The 19,575-nt window shown below is 47.8% G+C and overlaps 2 protein-coding genes across 6 annotated transcripts in view; one reads left to right on the top strand and one right to left on the bottom strand.

Moving 5' to 3' along the window:
• The window catches only part of VKORC1L1 (vitamin K epoxide reductase complex subunit 1 like 1), a 72,787-nt gene extending 68,303 nt beyond the window's left edge, over positions 1-4,484 (top strand). The window contains exon 3 of the mRNA XM_036907935.2: positions 172-4,484. Coding sequence (XP_036763830.1) covers positions 172-398 — 227 coding nt within the window. The 3' untranslated portion in view covers positions 399-4,484. The remainder of the gene's footprint in view (positions 1-171) is intronic.
• A 744-nt stretch (positions 4,485-5,228) lies between these two features.
• Positions 5,229-17,146, bottom strand: GUSB (glucuronidase beta). 5 transcript variants are annotated; one of them, XM_036907931.2, is made up of 12 exons: positions 16,859-17,146; positions 15,184-15,369; positions 14,687-14,868; positions 14,374-14,516; positions 13,749-13,936; positions 13,235-13,387; positions 12,824-13,002; positions 12,603-12,749; positions 10,496-10,580; positions 8,768-8,944; positions 6,414-6,549; positions 5,229-5,587 (listed from the first exon to the last, which is right to left on the bottom strand). In XM_036907931.2, the coding sequence occupies exons 1-12, from the start codon at positions 17,129-17,131 to the stop codon at positions 5,421-5,423; spliced, it is 2,016 nt and encodes a 671-aa protein (XP_036763826.1). In that variant the 5' UTR covers positions 17,132-17,146; the 3' UTR covers positions 5,229-5,420. The 5 variants fall into 5 exon arrangements, with proteins under 5 accessions (XP_036763826.1, XP_057343177.1, XP_036763828.1 ...); XM_057487194.1 differs by lacking the exon at positions 16,859-17,146 and adding an exon at positions 16,491-16,797; XM_036907933.2 differs by lacking the exon at positions 15,184-15,369.
• Positions 17,147-19,575: the final 2,429 nt, after the last annotated feature.

Raw genomic sequence — 19,575 nt, forward strand, 5'->3', positions numbered from 1 at the left:
TGACCTGCATTATCTTAACAGACCAGTAGTTTTTGTTCTCCAATTCCATGGTGTTTTGCTGTAAGGTCTGTCTTCCAGCCCTGCAGCAAATCATGAATGGTTGCCTGTTAGCTCAGAAACGGCTCTCCATGGTACAGGTCTGAGCGCAGCAAGTGTCCCTTTCTCTTGCAGGCATGACAGCAAGCGCAGTTGCAGCTTTAATCCTCATGACCTCCTCCATCGTGTCTGTAGTAGGCTCTCTGTACCTGGCCTACATTCTGTACTTTGTGCTGAAGGAGTTCTGCATCATCTGCGTGGTCACGTACGTGCTGAACTTCATTCTTCTGATCGTCAACTACAAACGACTCGTTTACTTGAATGAGGCCTGGAAGCGACAACTGCCGCCCAAGCAGGACTGACAGCCTGACAGACTCTTAAATGACAGTCTGAAGTCCCTTTCTCCATTAAGTTTATTTTGCAGCAGTTTTTTTTTTTATTCTTCAGAACAGACACTTGCCCTAAACTGATTTCCTTAAACTGATTTTTTAAAATCCTGTAAATTAGAAGGGGCCCTAGCTATTTCCTGTGTCACTCTTCATTTTAAATATGGATACAAGGCAAAAAGGACACACTGAGCCAGTCAAAGACAAGCTTTAACTTTACTTTGAAGATGTTTCTGAATAATAAAACATAATCCTAACTCCTTGCCCTCATTTGTAAAGTGAGCAACCATTGCTAGTAATTCTCTAATGTGTATAAATTCAATTTCAGGTATAACAAATGTGATCATGACAGAATATTTTAGAATAGATACTGTATTAAATATTGCCATGTTTACAATATGTAATGTTTTTAGCCAATGGATTTAAACACATAGATTCAACTAGAATCCATTTATGTGATATTTGTAAATAAAGGTAGAAATATTGGATCCATCCCTGAAGAACTTACTGTACAGTTTAGTTGAAGTGTAGCAATGAAGAATTGTTAGCTCAATGTTGACTGAAGAAATAATGAAAATAGTAAGTCCATACAGAGCATCTTGTGGAAAGTACTGACAGCTGTGGGTCCAGTACTGAAAGCAAAAAATAGTAGGGTGATTGGTTCCCTTTCATTTCCTTCCTCTGAAAGGAAGAAACTAAATTTGGACATTCAATTCAAGCTTGTGTCTAGTCATAAAACTGGACCAATTATGACCTTATGGAATGTCATGTGACCAGACCTTCAGGTGCAAGGACTTCAATACATTAAAGATGGGAAAATGGGTAGATTTGTTTGGAGAAAAGCTGGAGATATTAAAATGGCACTTTTGGGTAAAGTCTCTTATAATGGTTGAATTTTCATGCAGATATTTTTCCTTAACATTGGTGTCAGTCAACCAAACAGTATTAGGACTTTGAAATAACCAGTATAAGCTCAGTCACTCCAGAGCAGGATCGCTTTTGGGTAGTTCCATAGTGTTTTCCCTGTTTCATTGTGCACTAACTAATCGGATGTCTAGTTTAATTGTTCTAAAGTCAGATACTGGGTTTGTAAACTTTAGGGCTGACATGCAGCTCAGTTTGCTTCATTGGGAAGAACACTACAGGTAGAAATATCTGAAGGTGAAATACAGTACTGGTGTCACTACTCTAAATAACCACACAAATGCAGAAATTTTCAACGCAAATAAACCCAAATGATATTGTAACAGTATGTTTTTATGGTTAACATCTTATATCAGAATGTTAAAAGTGCCTTCTGTCTTAAATCTCAAACCAAATATTTTGTGCTGTTGAACTTGGGCTGAAGTGTCCTTGCTTCCTTTCTTACATAAAGTAGAAAACGTGCATTCTATAGAAAGGTTCTGTATGATTTTGCTCCTTAGATTGAGAAGCAGTAGCTGTTTTTTGCTTCCAATTAGATTAATCATTATGTTAAGAATAGACCAGTAACTTTTGAGCACTTTATTTGCCTTCTCTTTGAAGGGAGGGGATAGACTCTGCTCTGTAAACCATAATGTGTAGAGTCAGCAACTCTTCAGTTTCCGACTGTCAGAATTGACACAACATATTCTTCTGGCCCAAGGTGGATATAAATCTGGATTGTGATGAACTTCTAACCAGTTCTAACCAGTTTTATAAATGACATGCTTAATTCTGATTTCATCAAGGCTTTTGTTTTCTCATAAACGTGAATATTTCAATGCCTGTTTTATTATGTATGTATTGTTCTTGTTTCTATAGTTGAAGAACTCTAGAAGCATTGATTGGATGTCTGGTGTTTATGGAGAAACAAGTCTTCATTTTCTGCACAGTGAGGTCATCTTGTCGCAGTGCTTCCAGTTCTACCAAGCAGTTTTCTGGGTTTTTTCCTAAGCAACAGTGGAAATGGCTTAATGGTTAAGATGTTTGTGGTATATATAACACTGGTTCTGCCAAATAAGTTTTTCATGTCCGTTTAAAATGGTTTTTCATCATATTTTGTATCAATCAGCAAAGTACAAAGCTTGTCTTGATGTTAGTTCTTGCAAATGTCTTCAATCTCTTACATAAGAAAACAAAAATATTCAGTCAGAGCTTTCAAGTTTTTCCTTTGCTTTCCTAAGCCTTGGGGGAAACACCATCTCAGTTGTACAAAAATGTTTGCCACATTCCTGTGAACCAGTATAATTCCTATCCTTTCTCTCACTGAGTGATGAGTGGGTGCTGCCTGAAATAACCGCATGGTAATGCCAGTGTCTCAGGAAGCAACCCAACCCCGGTGGCTGTTACTTGGTGTTTTTGCCCTGGAAGAATTTAGGCTCCCCTCTACATCCTCTGTTCTACCCCAGAAGGGGAAAACACGATGTTATAAAATCTGAGGATGGTTATGACTATTTTAGACTATTTAAACATTGCAACACTACTAGCCACCAATGTTGAATAATTAGGAAAAAGTTGAGTTCCTGGGTTTTGGCAGTAATTCCTTGCTTCTTGGCTTTTGAAATGATTTGTAAAAAATGAGGCCACTTACTTACTGGATAGTCACAATTTGAATAAGGGAAGTTGTGGTTAGATGATAAATTCCATGGAGTCTAGGTGGATTTGGAGGATTTCATTTGTTTTTTTCTACAGCTAGTTGTTGTCAAGTGAGGGTAAACTGGTGAAACAACTCAGGTTTAACCAGCTGCATGGCAGGAATTACTTTTACTTGATGTACGTAGCCTCTCCTTAAATCCATTACTTTTAAAGATATTGAGAGCAGTGACTCTTGTCACTGGATACCAGAGATCTTCAGACCGACTAGGTAGGATACAGGACCAAGACTACAGTGAAATTAAAACTGTTTGTTGGCTTTAGTTTGCTTATATTTATTTTTAAGACTATCCACAAAAATGCAAAGTTACCTTCAGTAATTACTTTGTAACTTCAGTTGGTAACCCACTGCCTGACACCAGTGAATGCTAATAGGTCTTGAAAATCAGTATTAAACAAATGCCAACAAGAAACCCACTATTTTTGGTAGCCTATTTGGGAAAGAATACCTTATGTGCAACCTTTGTGCTCTTTTCCCCCCAACACGCAAGCAATGGTGAACCATTCCTATTGAGACATTTTAGGCAGCACTTAACATTTGTGAGAACTACCCTTCATTAAAACAACAGGGGTGGGGTGGGAGTCCAGGCTACTTGAATACGTTTGTGACAGATTAGCCCAGAAAAGGTGAAATGTTGTTATAAACTATATTAAGCATGGCCTAAGGGTTAGGTATATGGTCTGTATAGTATGTCCCATCAAAAATATTTATTACTAGTGCTTTAAGCTCCAGAGTAAACATTCTTTTAAAATGGTGTCCACTAGGCAGATCTCCCCATTACTATAGGAAGAAATACTCCTTATCAGAGATTTAGGACAGTTTTGCTAACTGGTAAAAAAAAATGTAAATATGTAAGAATGTTTATTTGTTGCACATAACTTTTTTGGTATAAAATAAATGTAGAAGTTACCTGTGGAAGCTGTGCTGTCATTCTTACATTGCAGGAGTGCGTTTCAAAAATGAAGCTGAAATGAATTCAGTCTCAACTATTCTTGATAATGTAAACTCATTTCTACAGGTGAATGGACTTATTTTTCTCTTAAATTATACATAATAGAAGACACAGAGTTCTCAGAGAACTCCTATGGGTTTCTGATATATGTGGTTGTCCAGGATTAATGAAAAAAGTGGTACTGCTTACAATCCTGTAAGCATCTAGAACGTGTTCATCAGCTGCTTTCCCACTGCTTTCCCTTAGCTCACCTTGAAGACTCCACTCATTGTCTTCTAAAAAGGTAACATCTGCAAGAAAGATGAATCCATTTGCAATAGTTTAGCCATATTTTATTGAATAGAACAAATGTGTTCCGTGCCAGAACCTTAGGACTTGAGAAACGGATCTTACCCCTAATCTGTACACTTCAGTTTATCTATTTTTTCTTTTAATGTTTGTCAAAGTTTTGTGTATTAGTCCTTGACATTAAATTTAAACACAAAACTTGATACCTCCAAGAAACTTAAGAAAAATTAAGTGGTAACAAAAATGTAACTCTTTGACTTTATTTGAACTGACTATACTCTTTCTTAAAAGTAGCCTAAAGACCACTAAAATGTTACTACCTTCACTGTTTCTTTCATGGAGCTTGGGAAGGAAGGCTAAAAATGAAGTGTGTGCTTAGGCATGTGGAATCAACTGTAAGAGAAGCAAATCAAGTTCTGTGTTAAGAACTGTTTTGGTTCACAGTCTTCCATCTGGACACCAAAAGTATTTTGAAAGTAATCAGCTTTAAGTCAGGATTGATGAATACTGAAACCTTAGGAATAATGTGCTTTACTTGCCTTCCTGTGGAAAAGGAGGAAAGATTCCCTAAGGAAAGGCCATCTGGGAGCAGGGCAGATGGCGTCACACAGGGCTACGAAGGGCTAGAGTACCTGTTTGGAAAGTGGTGCATAGAGCTCATTCATCACCCAGCATGAGCTCACTTTCTATGCACTCGTTGGGACTGCAGCTCCTCTATGGAATTGAACAGCAAGGCTGGCCTGGTACTGCACATGGGGCCCCTGGGCTGTGGGCTAGGCCTGGGGAAGCACACTCTTTGACCAGCAACTCTGAATGTGGTGCAAGTGTGGAAGCAGGTTTCTCAGGAATCCATACAGTTCAGGCTATAAATACAGCCTGACACAAAAATAACTTAAGATGCTTTTCAACAGTACAGATCATACAATTTATGGATGGTCACTTTTAAGCCAACTTTACTCTCATACTACAAAAGCCTTTATTTTCACCTCTAATGTTCCCTTCTAGCAAATTACTACAAAATCCAGATCAGAAACTTTCCAGTCTATGACGCACAGTCCAGGAAACACTTGCTGTTTGCTGTGGAAGTTGGCCCTTGGGGAGAAAGGTTGGCAGAGATGCTCTCAGCAGAAAGGTAGTTCTTGCTTTAAGTCAACAGGCTGTTTCCCAAACACTGTGCCTTCCTAGCTGACCAGTGGTCACTGGTTTCATTGGCAAGTTTCCAGTATCTCTCTCTTAAAAGAAATGCTGCACCTTTTGGTTGTCTCTGACGAGTGAAGATCCCCTTTTTATTCCCAATTGCTCTCTGTGGCGCTAAAAAGAAGGCAGAAGATGTTTCAGATGATTCTGATGGGTCAAATCAGAACCAACCAGGAGCCAAGGTAGGCACTAGAAAATGTCCTCTTATAGTTTAGTATTGCTTGGTCTGAAGTGGTGTCTGAAGTGGCTACTTAATGGGTTAAAGATTTAAATATTACTGCTCCCTCAAAATACCTCAGCACTCTGGTGTGTTAATCTTTTATTAAGGGAAAAAAAATCCAAAATTGTTTATCTTTTACTTGTAAAATAAGGTTTAAAACATGGGTACCCAGGTGCCCAGTAACTGGAGGGGAACTGAGGCACAGTTACTCTTGGAAAAGCCTGGACCTTTCTGAAGAGACAACTCTCCTAAGTGGGAGCTAGAGTCCTGATCAGGTGGGATCTATCCGATTTCAAAGCCCTCCTGAGCAGGCTTGCAACTGGGTTCCCATGCCTGTGGCCAGCCAGTCTCTGGGGGCTGAAGCTGGGAAGGGGGTAAAGCTGGCAGCAGCCTGTCTTCTCTCCAGCACATGGCTCCCAAGTAAATCCAGTATGCGTGGTCCTTATACTGTTCAGAAAAAGGCAAGTTGGCCATTTTTGCATGAAGCTAGAAGGCTCTCCCATATGCTTTTCTACCACAAAATGATTTGGGAAGCAAGCAAGCAACTGTTGCTTGCTAGATGCAACTTCCTTTTCCTAGGAAATCCTCTGTGTAGCCTACACTGATTAGCTCTGCTTTCCCCTTCTTGTCACCAGTGTTCCTACAACTCATGTCCTGAACTGAAAGGCCAACCTGAAAGAATGAGAAGCAGTACATTCCATAAGCCAAATTGCCACTTACACTGGTCAGTCATGAAATCAGCAAAATTCCAGATGAGCTCCCCAACCACATATTCCTTGCGTTTCTGATCCAGAACCACATGGTACTGCTCTAGCAGACCTTTCTGGTACTCTTCACTGAACATCAGAGGTGGATCCTGGAATTCAAGGCAGAGAGAATTTAACAGTCCAAACTGGCAGAACTGTAAATGTTAGCTAAAAATAAAGGTCCACGTGATGGTGGCCAAGAGCTCTGTCCCCAGTGGGCCGCAGCACTGGTGTAGACACAGCCTGGGTACGACATGGCCTGCAGTAGGAAAATACTTCTTTAAAAAACATTAATCAGCAACTGTTTTATTTATAAGCAATATTTGATATTTGCTTTTTCTTTTCCATTTCCATTCACCAGAGCAGTCTTAAAGCTGAACTACACTGAAGTAAAAATACTGTCTTTGAGTAATAAATTTAAAATTCAAGTTTTAAGTAGCTGTCAGTGAATAATTTGGGAATTAGTGTGACTCATTAAGCTCACCTCAGACTCAACTGTATGTAGTCTGGATAAGAATCTGCTGTTTAGCACATTCACCCATTCAACAAGTAATTATTTGGTATCTGCTTATATGGCAGGCATTGGAGATGAACTGATAAACAAGACACCATCTCTGCCCTCAGGCTTTACAATCTAGCAAGAAAGACACAAGTAGGAAGAGTGCAGAGCAGGAACTAGGGGATGTTCAGCAGAAGCAGCTGAGATGGGGCCACAGAAGACTTCCCTGAGGAAATCGCTAAGCTAAGGCCTAACGGGTGAAGCCCCACCACAAAGGCAGAGGGTCACATCTATGGACTCGCTCAGTATCTGGTGAGGGGCTTCTATGTGTCACATACTAAGGATGATCTTTTAGATGTTTTTGAAACGCAAAGTCTGAGTTTTCATCTCATGGGAATTTGGGGGTGAGGGGAGGGCTGCAGTCATAGATGCTTAAGGATGCAAACTCAGTCATTTCACAAAAGGATGAGACACCTAGCTGGCCTTGGCATTTTTCCCCAGCAAGGATTACAATGCTATATGCAATACACTGGAAATGTAACTGTACAACTGAGCCATGTTTTGTTCCAGTTCAAGGTTGAGTCTGAGGACAGGGCAAGATGTACATTTTCTTTCTTTTAGTGGAAATGACCCTGCCTTGTCTCATACTAGCACATGTGGCTACCCTTCTGGACAGTGCAGATGTAGAACACTTCCATCCCTGCAAAGAGTTCTACCAAGCAGCCCTGACCTAGACTATTTCAGAGCTTTTTAAAAATTCAGAGTTGGTTGGCTTTTCAAAGCAGGGGGACAAATGTGCATACACATTGTCTTCATAAACTCCTACTTTACCAGTTTGTAGAAGTGTCATACTGTACAAGCAAGATAAATTTAAGGATGTGAACAGGATACTATAGTCCATGTAAGTAGCTGTTCAACATACCAAGAATAAGCATGTTAAGAAATGTGTGTCAACAAGGAATCCCAGTAGTTGTGACAGGTGAGTGTGAGGTGGCTGGGGTGGAGCTGAGGCGTTGGCTGTGGTTCAAGAATTCACGTGAAGAAAATCCCCATAAGGCAAAGCAGTGTGTTGTTTGGTGAGGAAACCGACAAAACAATGAGAAAAAACCTAATGACTAAACCTTGCTCCAAGACTGCACTCCCTTAACAAACTGGCAATTGCTGTGCGCCAGGCGCTGCCAAATGCTTGGGAAGCAACAGCAAATAAGACTTATGTCTGGTCAGGGGGAGTGCCAAGGAAATAATGAGAGTGCACAGTGTAAAACCCTCACAAGCAGAGGAAAGTTTTCTATGCCTGGGGCACATGGTAAACCACCAAAGAACACTGAAGCTGAGACTTGAACACTCGGAAGAACCCTTCAGTTGGCAGTTGTGGTGCTAACATGGGTACTCCAGGCAGAAAGCACAGCCTGTGCCAGAGCAGGAGCCAGAGAGCACAGTGCAAACAGTCCAGTGTCCAGAGTGACAGCAGAGAAGGACGGAGACCTGGCAGAGAGCAAAGGACACTAACTGCCCTCACCTGGGATTAGGGCTTCATGCTGTGGGCAAGGGGAAACCAAGGACAGGACCCCCAAGGTTTGGATCTGTTTGAAAGACAACTTGAGACCTAGTGGGAGGCTGTCTGGAAACAAGGCCAATCAGGAAGCTGCCTGAGGACTAAGCAGAGTAGAGGTCAGGGTCTGGGGAGCCAGGAGTGTGGAGGGGTGAGCCTGAAAACCTCCAGGAGGGTCACCAGGACAAGAGAGGGGTGGGAAACGCACCTTTCTAGCTTGGGGCAATGAGTGACTTCACTATCCAAGAGTAAAGAGAGAATGTTCTACACTGTTTACCTGGTGAAACCCTGCAATGGTTTCTGCTCCGTACTCGCTCTGAATGATCGGTTTCTGATAGGTCCTGTACCAGTTCTCAAACTGGGTCACCAACTGCAGCTGAATCACCTCCATGTGCCCATAGTCATGGTACCAGGAGTAGTAACTGTTCACACAGATGACATCCACATACGGTGCCTAGGACGAGAGTATTAACACTTGCCCACCAACTGGAAGATTGTGTGTTAGTACTGCACAACTGGGGGGCTCTTCCAGCAGAGGTGGTAAGGGGATGCAGAAAATGATTTAGGTGCTCACATGTGCAGGAAACAGAAGTGACCTGAATGGAGCAAACCTGTAATTCTGGATCAACAGTCCCAATCTGGCTGCAGCTGAGCTTTAGTGAGGGTGAGCAGCCACCGTGGAAGCCCCGCCCCATCCCAGCTGGCTTTGTTCCTCTCCAGATAATGCTCCTGTTACTGTCTCCCCTTCCCTGGCCCTCAAGAAATGTTCCCCAGAGGGATAGATGCAGTTTTTCTCCTCACAAAGAATCCTGATTCACGTGCTGTGAGCCACCGAGTGGCTGCAAAATTCCCACTCAGGAAGGTAGTAGGCAATGGGGAAGGACCATCTCAAGTCTAAAGGACGCAGGGCAGAGGACAGAGCACCATCATCTAGCATCTGATATCACCTGAACAAATGCTCATCTCCTAAGCCTGCACAGCTACTGAAGTGGCACTCCCAAGTGACTAGACCCTTTCCAAATTGGTGGTGGGAAGACGCAGGCATTAGAGAAAGGTGGGTGAGGTGTCTTTAGGTAGGCACATGTGCATGGGTCACATACTCCACCAGATGAGTCTGGCAACCTCCTGGGAGACCAGGCACAGGAAAGACGTGAACGGGAAGAGATGCCACTCAGGCTCTGAGAATGTTCAGGCCTTCCTGGGTCATGTAGGTTTGACCACAGTCTGTATGCTTCCTTGAAGGGGGTGTTCTCAAGAGATGGTAAGAACACCAGGGCTACAAACCTTTTCCATCTGTGTTAAAATGACACTTCCCAATTTACATTTGTATGCAGTGTTTTTGTATCCATTCTCTCTTTAGACGATTTCTCTTTCTGTAGCACTTTCCTCCTAAGTACTGGCCTTCAGTTCTCTAGCGAAGCATTTTCTTGCTCCCATGTTTTACAGCTTCAGTGCAACTCAACACACAGATTCTGAGGCTGCTGTCGCAGTGACAGCGAGGGAGGTGCATGGTCCAGCCGGCCGTGTGAACCCTACGATTCTCAGTCTGAGGGGCCAGATCTGGTCAGTGATTCCTCAAGCGGGTGGATTGACTGGAATCACTGAAGAAGCTTTTTAAAAACTCAGGTTCCCACTCTGGACTTACTAAATCAGAATCTCAGAATCCAGAGATCTGTACTTTCAAAGCTTCCCTCAGCGATTCTAACAATCAGCCAGGTTTGGTAAACACTGGACGATGACAAGTAATTTAAGCAAATTACTGAGGTGCATAAAACACTGAGTCTGAACTGAGAATGAGTTAAATTTTCCTGTGCCCAGCTTCCTTGGAGTCAGGAGGCCACACTACTTAGCACATAAGCAGGCAATTATCTTTAACCTAAAGACCATCTGTGAAAATGGTCAGACTGCCTGCTTGTGGTTCTTCCCAGCAGTCCACCTTAGCAAGCATCAGGGCAGGGCTAGAGGACAGGCGGAGAGAAAAGTGGTGTGGAGACCCCAGGCTCACCCCCAGGTCTGCTTCAAAGTTGGAGTTGGTCACAAAGGTCACAGGCCGGGAGGGGTCCAAGGCTTTGGTGTGGGCAATCAGTGTCCTGTCCAAAGAAAGCAGAAGACAGGCTGTCAGGGAGGGCTCTGAAGTACCCCTCTCCCTCTCCCTCCCATTTTCCTGAAGCAAAAAACTGCTGCTCTCCTCCCTACCTGAACTGTGTTTTAGGTAAGCAAACATGTTCCTCTAGTTTTAGATCATGTTCCCAGACATGATCTTTCATTTCTCCTTCTCAAAATCCTAGTGCCCAGGGAAGAGGCCATCCTCTTGGGGCTGGGCAGCACACAGAACTGAGGGCCCTGGGCCAGGTGCTGCTGAAAGTCAGGGCCTGAGTCTCAGAAAAAGCTCTTGAAGATAAGAGTGGGCAGGGTGAGGGCTAAGATGGACATGATCTTACCAGAATAATCAGGAGTGTGTGCTGGGAGGCAGGCTCTGTACTGGGCACTCACTGGAGACCGAAACAGTCTTCATGGAGTGGACAGATGCATGTTGTAATTACAAGTGGAAATTCCAAGCAGTAGTGAGATTATTAAGGGGAAGCCCAGGGTTTTACAGGACAAAAACAGGGCTGTATAACTGAGGCTGGGGAGTCAGCGCTGGCCTGACAAAAAGGCACTTATGCTGAACTGTGTTAACCCAGGAGAGATGGTGAGAAGAGGCTCCTCAGCAGAGGGACCAGTCTGTGGTCTCCTGGTGCAGGTCACCTTCACTCACTGTTTAAGCCTCTTCTGTCTTCTCTGTCCTCACATCCCATTTTCTTTTCCTTTACACCCTCTCCCCATCATTGCTCATCTCATTTGAAGGCTATGGTCTCTGCAGCCAGAACAGTGTCCCTTTAACCTGGAGTTCAGGCTGTCTGAATAGCCTGTTTGTCAACTGGGAAGTCTTCAGAGCCCGCTGAGCTCCTCTGGCCTGGCAACTCTGTCCAGACCTTGCCACCATCCCTGCTGCTCCAAAAGGCACATGCCTCCCTTTCTCCACTTCCCAGAAGAGCTAGTCTGTAACCTCAGACGCCCATCCTTTCTTCCTCACAACAAACCCACCCACCAGTCTGGGCTCAGCACACCCCTACCCCACAGCTCTGGGCTGTGTGTTGGGAGCTGTCCTCAGAGCCATGTTGCCTGTGCCTGCCTCAGACGGTGTCACTGGCCTTCTACCCCTGCAGCAAGGGAGGTAATTCCTGCCTGCAGGCTGTTATAACTACTCAACTGTAGGAAAGAAAAGCAACCAAGAAACATCACTCCAAGGGGTGGGGCTTGGGGGGGCCCTCCCTCAAAGACAGTAGCACCTCCTTTTGCGGGAGGCTGCCCACTGCAATGCTTGGGGGTAGAGAGGAGCCACTGGTGCCTGGTGATGGGAGCACTGACTTCAGATGGCTTGTTTTTGCCCAGCAATGTAACTTTAGAATAGTTAAAACACACATGTCACTGAAAACCTGTTTATAATCATGTGCTCACTTAAGCCTGTTTTATAAATCCTAACTCCAATTTACAGATTGCCCCGAAACATCACTAAGTGGCTTTTACAGTTTTCATGTGTGTACACTGAATTTCCCAGAAACTGAGATACCATCAATCTAAGGGAAAATTACACCTGGTTTTGCCTGGAAGTCTCCCTAGAGCGGCTCCCTTCACAGATGCAGAGCACTGGACAAAACGTAGGTCTGTGTGTCAACTTCAGCCTTGGGAGCTGTGCTTTCTGGACAATTTCATGACCAGATGTGCTGGGGATCAGGCCCGTGCCTTCATGGTTATGTTATAAAAGACTCTCTTGGGGAACAGTTTGGCCACACCACTATTCTTTTCTTAACCTGAAGTTATGTGTAAGTAGGTTAGTTAACTCTGAACTTCATCTCAGGTGTGAAAAGGGGACACTGAGTCTCCCTGGGGTGAAATCACAAAATCCCCTGAACTGACCATGTACGGAGGTGCCCTCAAGTCTGGGCTGGGGGAGCATGCCATCTCCCCTGAGGGCTGATCTCAGCTCTCCATGGCTGCCAGCCAAGGCTGAGCCAGGTCAAAGGGCTGAGGTCCCATCTCTGCCCCAGGCTGGGCTGTGGGGCACTCACTTGAAGTAGTAGCCAGCAGGTTTCAGAAAGGAAGTGGGCTCATTGGCCACAGACCACATCACCACAGCCGGGTGGTTCTTGTCCCTGCGCACCAACTCCTCCATCACCTCCAGGTGGTGCTGCAGAGACACATTGCTGTAGCTCTGGCTGTGGGGTGGGGAGAAAGGGGCTTGTCACCACCAAACTGGATGGGCTGAGCAGTGTGGGCGATGGACACTCACGTCAGCACGATGCCCACGCCAGGACTCTCGTCGATGACCACAATCCCAGAGTGATCACAGAGCTGCATCACCTCCTCTGCGTATGGATAGTGGCTGGTTCGGAGCGCATTGGCACCAAGCCAGAGAAGCAGGTTGAAGTCCTTCACCAGCAGTGGCCAGTCAAAGCCCTTCCCTCGGATCTAGGGAGGGCAGAGCAGAGTGATCCCCTGACTCTGTCCAAGAAACATTTCCTTCTTGAGCCAGGTGCCTTTAAAATCACCCCATTCACCCCGACTCCAGCCCAAGCACAGTGATTCTGAGTGGTTTGCTTAGCTGCTCTGAGTTGCCCGGAACTTGCTTCAGGGGGCCATGGGGAAGCTGACTACCAGCATGACTAACAGCCCCTATAGCGACCTGGGAGCCCCAACTCACATCTGCATCCTCATGCTTGTTGACCCCGTGGAAATAGAAAGGTTTCCCATTGATGAGGAACTGGCTTTCTGTGACAGCCACAGTGCGAATCCCCACAGGGAGGGTGTAAAAGTCAGACACAGGCCCAGCTGCCATCTGTGCAGTCAGCCTCACCTATGAAAGCCAAGTACTGAGTGTGAGGCATCCCTGATGGCCTGAGCCCCACAGCACCCGCTTCAGCAGGAAGACCCCACATAAACCATGATGGCCCACCCCTTGGACTGCAAGCAGAGAGGTATAGAAATTCCAGGCTCTACCAAGGCATAACCTTTGCCCTCCTGCCTGAGACCTGCTCTTCAAAAGTGGTCCCCCGCCCACTAAGGGTTGAAAGAATCAGTCTGGAAACACTTCAATCCAATTGACTAGGAAGCTCAGAGGACCACGCACATCTGCCCACTGTCTGCACCCCTGCAGAAGCCAGGGCTGCTGGACGGGAGCAAAAGGCCTCCGGTAGCCCAGTCCTAACAACCATTACCTCCAATGAGTACAGGTAGGCAGGGTGCTCATGCATCAGGTACGGCCACCAGAGGTAGGCACTGGGCACCTGCAGCTGGCCCTGGCCTCCTGTCCCCTGGGCCACGACTTTGCCTTCTTTATCCAGAAGGCGCACTTCCAGCTGGAAGTGTTCGCTGCCCTGAATGAAAATCTGGTAGTTCACCAGCCCTGCAGGAGATGAGAGATCAAATGAGATAGAAGACAGTGTACAAATGAAAGCACCCTGCAGCCACTGCTGTGAGGGCTCCCCAGTCAACAACTGCTTATTCCCAGAGCTCCATTTGCAGCAAGGGCAGATTAAGTGAGGGTAGCACAGTGGGGAAGGGAGATAGGATTCCCATGAACCCTGAGGTATTTGTCTGATGATGTTAGGGAAACCTCACTTCTCCTTAGACCTCATTTTCTCACAAAATAAGATAGGAACAAATGGGGAATTTCTGCAGCCCATGACAGCTTGCATGGGCTGGATTTCAGCTTCTTAGGTGCATGGAACCTGTGAGGATTTAAGAGAGGCTAGGAGACCCTTTTTCCTGGGGGATCTTTCCAAACAGGAAACAGAGCCACTCTGTGCCTGGTTGATGGCAGATCCTGCCAGGGGCCCTCACCAGTGTCTTGGTCCACACCAGGGGTGACGGTGATGTCATCAATGTAGGTGGTAGGTGTGGTGTAGAGGAGCACAGACCGATGCAGTCCCGCATAGTTGAAGAAGTCGAAGTTTGTGTTCTGGACAAAGTAACCTTTGGGGTACCTAGGGTGGGAGGACAATGGCCAACTGGGGCCTCGCCTGGGTCCTTCAACCTGAGCTCACAAATCTCCCCAGAGCCAGGGCCTCACCTCCGCTAAGGCCACCCTGCCCTTAATGGGAAGACTACTGGACGGGGATAGAGTGGGGGGAAGGGGGAGCAGGGTGCTGCTCACTTGGAGGTATCCGTCTTGTACAGGATGGTCCCTGGTGGAAGGGTGTGGGGGGTGAGAGTGTTGTTGATGGCGATGGTAATACGGCAGGAGGACAGGGGCCCAGTCTGGACCATCTTGCTGATGTCGGCCTCAAAGGGGAGATGGCCCCCCTCATGCTCTGCCACATGAACCCCGTTCACCCACTACAGACACAGGGAGATACGGGGAGGGGGCCACAGGTCAGAGCATGAGGAGGTGGCCCTGCCGTCTCATAAGGGCTGAGGCCCTGCCAGCTGCCACCTGACTCAGGAATGGAGGAATGGAGCTCCAACAGAACAGATTAGGCAGCCTTCCCCCAACCCAGGGCACAAACACCAATGCAGGGCATAAGTATGCCCCTCCCACCCACCCCAACAGGCAGGCTGCCAGGTCACAGCTGGGAACCAAGCTCCCTAAGGCAGCCTCTACTTGGCAGCCACAGCTGCCCACTCGCCCTGCCTGCTGCTCGCCGCACTGACCACAATGGCATAGTAGTGGGCGCTGCCAATCCTAAGCACCACTCTTGTGCCCGGGTCCTGGGTCCACCGCTGGGGCAGGATTGCCTCCCGCTCGTACCACACCCAGCCGACAAAGCGACGTAGCCGGCCATCCTGGCCCACATCATTGAAGCTGGAGGGAACGGGCATGTCCAGGATGGGGCCCGACTGAGGAAAGAAAGGCTGGGATCAGGTCCAGGTCACCTAGGAATCTGAGCCGAGTGCCCAGGCACCCTGGTCCCCAGGGACCAAGTCCCCCAGCAACACTGTCTACAGGGAGAAGTTTGGACAAGATGATTTCTCCCAGACCCGGGGATTCCAGGCTACCCCACCATTGTTATTCTTTGCCAGCAACTGACCAATGCTTTTTATGAAGCACATTTAATTCTTACAATCCCATGAAGCCGACTCACTCACTCAACAGTGTACAGTGAACACCTACAGTGCTGTTCTAAGTGCTACGAATAAAAGTGAATGAGGCCTCTGCTGTCAGGTGATCGGATCTATGAAGAGAGAGCGGAGAGTGGCAGGGAACCAGCTCACACGCTGGGAAGGCCTTTTGGGGCTGGGGCCGATGGGATACTGCCTCAGCGCACCGTGGCAGAAATGGGTGAACCTAAACCCACTGCTGCTTGAAGCCCTGGCGCCAGTTGTTGAAGTCGGCGCGGGCGCGGAAGCTCCAAAGGCCATCGACCTCCTTGCGCTCCAGGCGATGGTCTCTCCCAGGTAAGTGGGTAACAGCCTCCATCTCTGGTAAGAGGCAGGGCAGATGGCTCAGCGAGCCTCGGAAAAAGCTTCCTAAAGATATCATGTACGTGGGATCGCCTCTGTCCTTCCTTTTACTTCTGGCGTCTGGCACAAGCCCCAACACACAGTAGGGAGGGACTCAGTAAACACTGGCTGAATGGATGGAAAACTTGCTGATGAGATCTCAACAGCTAGTATGGTTTGTGCTGGACAGTTGATGGGGCCAGTTCTTCCTCAGGGCAGCTGTTACCACGAAAGGGGTGAGCCCAGGGCAACCCAGCCTCAGGAAATGGACCTGTAGAGGGCAGACCTTGACTAAGAGGAAGCTGCTCAGCTGACTGCCCCAGGGAGAAAGGCTAAACTAGGGGGCAGGGACTGCTTTGCTGAGGAAACTGAGTGGGACACATGCCTGACACTTAGCCCCCGCTTTCTTCCTCCCCTGTTGAAAGCTGGGTGGCAAACACCGAAAAGAGGATCTAGAGTAGGTGAGCCCTGGCTGGGCACACAGGCCTGCCCCAGCCCTACTTCTCAGTTCACCCGACCCGAGGGCCTGGAGCGGGGTCCTTGGCTGACTGGATGCCAAGCTCCGTTCTCAACCTAAATCTTGGAAGGCAAGGTTTTTCCTGCGAGGACAGAGCTGGCCCCACGACGTCCAAAGCCTTCCTCCTGCCGCTGACACTGCTCTGGCTCGGCCTCCCCAGGGAGCCGGGCTCCTCGCGCCCGCCCCAGAGCCCGATCCCGCTTCCTCCTCGGGCCCTCTGTGGGGCAGCCAACCCAGAGCCTCCGGGCCCATCTTTAACTTCCTGGCTCGCAGCTCCGAAGGCACAAAGAAGTCTCTGCACGTCCCCCACCCCCACCACCGCGCTTTACGAGCTTCCCCGCCCTGGCCCCGCGCCCACGGAGGCCGCACCTCCCGCAGCGGCGCCCGGTACCACTGCTGCTCGAAGCCCTGGCGCCGGTTGTCGGAGAAGTCGGCGCGGAAGCTCCAGAGGCCGTCGAGCTCCTTGCGCTCCCGCGATGGGCTCTCCCGGGGATACAACATCCCGCCCTGCAGCGCCAGCCCGCAGCCCCAAAGCAGCGGGCCAAGCGCCAACCACAACCCCGCCGGCAGCCAGTGCATGCCTCCCGCGCGGCGCTCCGCAGCAGTCCCGCAGGCTGCGGTGCCGGGGCGGGCCCGGCGCATGGTCACATGTCGCCCGGGAGGCCGCCTACGCCATTTTGGTTGAGGGTGAATGCCAGATCCCGGGGAGTTCAGCGATGCCTACCCCTGGGCAGGATGCGTCCTGCCTGCCTGCTGGAGGGCAGTGACGGGGGCGGGCGAGCTGGGAGCTAGGCCTCTGGGCGAGAGGGACCCTGACCCTCCAGCCCCAGCCTGGAAGGGTGGAGGCCCTGGGCTCCGCGCCCACCCACTGCCTGCGGGGCCATTGCCCCCTCCCATCCTGCCTTCTCTGATTGCTCCCGCTCAGGGCGGCATGTCCAGGGCGGGACCCCGGGAAATGTCTGGGTCCCCTGTTTTTACAAAGAGTCCCGCCTGAGACACCTCCACTTGTTTATGCCTGCTGGACACCTGATGGACCCAGGCGAAGTCTCTACCATGCTTAGTGGCATCTGCCCATAGGAATGTTCCACAGACCCGGCCATGGCCTAGACACTGTGTTAGGCAGGAAAATAGATATGAGCCGGGTGCAAAGAGAATAAGGCCAGGAAAGCCCACTAAAAAAAAAAAAAAAAAAAACGACCCAGAGTTAATGAGTTAATCAGTTAAAGCTCAAAAAGCCAGGAGTAACTTGGCCTGGAATGTTTGAATATTCCCCAGATAAAGGAGGGTACCTCAGCATAGCCCATGTCTTTAGTGTATTACTCATGCAGGCCCAGATTATTTTTTAACGCTACCTATATGATGTTTTTTTCTCTTTCAGCCCTAATCAAGTAATTTGCAACCTAGGCAACTAATTTAGCATGCAGGCCCAGCGAGAAACAACAGTAAAAGGTAGGAAGTTAAGAAGTGAGATTCTTTATTTTTATTTTTATTTTATTTTGGTATCATTAATCTATAATTACATGAGGAACATTATGTTACTAGACTCCCCCAATCACCAAGTTCTCCCCACATACCCCATTGCAGTCACTGTCCATCAGCATACTAAGATGCTGTAGAATCACTACCTGTCCTCTCCATGCTGTACAGCCTTCCCTGTGCCCCCCCCCAACATTATGCATGCTAATCATAATGCCCCCTTTCCCCCCCTCCACCCCTTATCCCTCCCTTCCCACCCATCCTCCCTGGTTCCTTTCCCTTTGGTAACTGTCAGTCCTTTCTTGGGCTCTGTGAGTCTGCTGCTGTTTTGCTCCTTCAGTTTTTGCTTTCTTCTTATACTCCACAGATAAGTGAAATCATTTGATACTTGTAGGGTCTTAGTTGCCTCAACAAAGTAGCCAACAAATGGTCAACACCTCATTCATGGCCCAAGCTGCCCCAGACATCAGATGAACACTCCAAAAACTTGAAAGCTTTGCTGGGATGAATATCACTCAGCTAATTAAAATTGCCAACAAAGTATATCTAAACAAAGAAGTTCAGTCTGACTGAGAGGCTGAAAAAAAAATGAAGAAAAAGGCCAGCCTCCTGGCAGCTGCCCTAAAATAAAGAGATGACCCAAAGGCAGAGAAAATCCAGCTGCCAAGAGGGAGAAGCCTAGGATCCCCTAGCCAGGGACCAGGGTGCTTACTATAAAGAGAAGGGGCATTGGAAGAATGAGTGCCCCAACCAAGGCAAAGCCCTGAAGCCCAGTCACTACCAGGAGGAGCCTCACAGGGAAAGTCTCACTGGCCTGGCAGGAACAGACTCAGGTTGACAAAGACTGGGTTCTCTCATGCTCAGCCCCCATGGGCCCAAAGTCAAAATGAAAGTGGGGTCCAAACATGACTTTTATGGTTGACACAGGGGTGGAACACTCTGTGGTCACCCTCCCTATAGCCCCTTTAGTAAGAAGACTGCAACTATTCTCGGAGCCACTGGGACAAAAGCAGTCCAGCAACACTTTTGACAAGCCCACCAATGTAAACTTGGAGGCCACAAGGTCCAACATGAGTTTCTGTACATGCCCAAGTACCCCATTCCCCTCCTTGGCTGAGATATACTCTCAAAGCTTGGAGCCCAGATAACTTTTGAACCAACTGGACACACCAGCCTCAAACTAAACCCAGGCCAAGAAGAGTCAGGTTCCCTCATATTAGCAATAATGACACCTAGGGAAGAGGAGTGGAGGCTATTCTGTGCCCAGACCCTCTCAAGTAGCCCATCTGAATTCAAAGCTGCCTTCCCCTCAGTATCGGCTAAAGACAACCCACCTGGACTTGCTCATAACTGAGCCTCTGTCATTGTAGAATTGGCTCTGGGGGCTCAGCCACAAAGACAGCGGCAGTACCTCCTCTCACAAGAGGCGAGAGCAGGCATCCAGGAACACCTGATCAGACTCAGAGAGGCAGGCATTCTAATTAAGTGTCAGTTGCCCTGGAACACCCCACTTCTACCAGTTAAAAAGCCAGGAGGAGGGTACCAGCCTGTTCAAGACCTGCAAGCCATCAACAAAGTGACTGTCTCTTTACACCCGGTGGTCCCAAATC

The sequence above is a fragment of the Manis pentadactyla genome, chromosome 10 (assembly GCF_030020395.1).
Source record: "Manis pentadactyla isolate mManPen7 chromosome 10, mManPen7.hap1, whole genome shotgun sequence".
Lineage (NCBI taxonomy): Eukaryota > Metazoa > Chordata > Mammalia > Pholidota > Manidae > Manis > Manis pentadactyla.

Bases quoted from the DNA above. Each gene is read 5' to 3' on its own strand.
- GUSB (XM_036907931.2), bottom strand. From the start codon at position 17,131: ATGCGCCGGGCCCGCCCCGGCACCGCAGCCTGCGGGACTGCTGCGGAG. The intron at 13,388-13,748 runs GTAATGGTTGTT...TGGCTTTCATAG, and splicing joins CCTACCTGTACTCATTGGAG to GTGAGGCTGACTGCACAGAT. The intron at 13,003-13,234 runs GTGAGTTGGGGC...TGCCCTCCCTAG, and splicing joins ACAAGCATGAGGATGCAGAT to ATCCGAGGGAAGGGCTTTGA.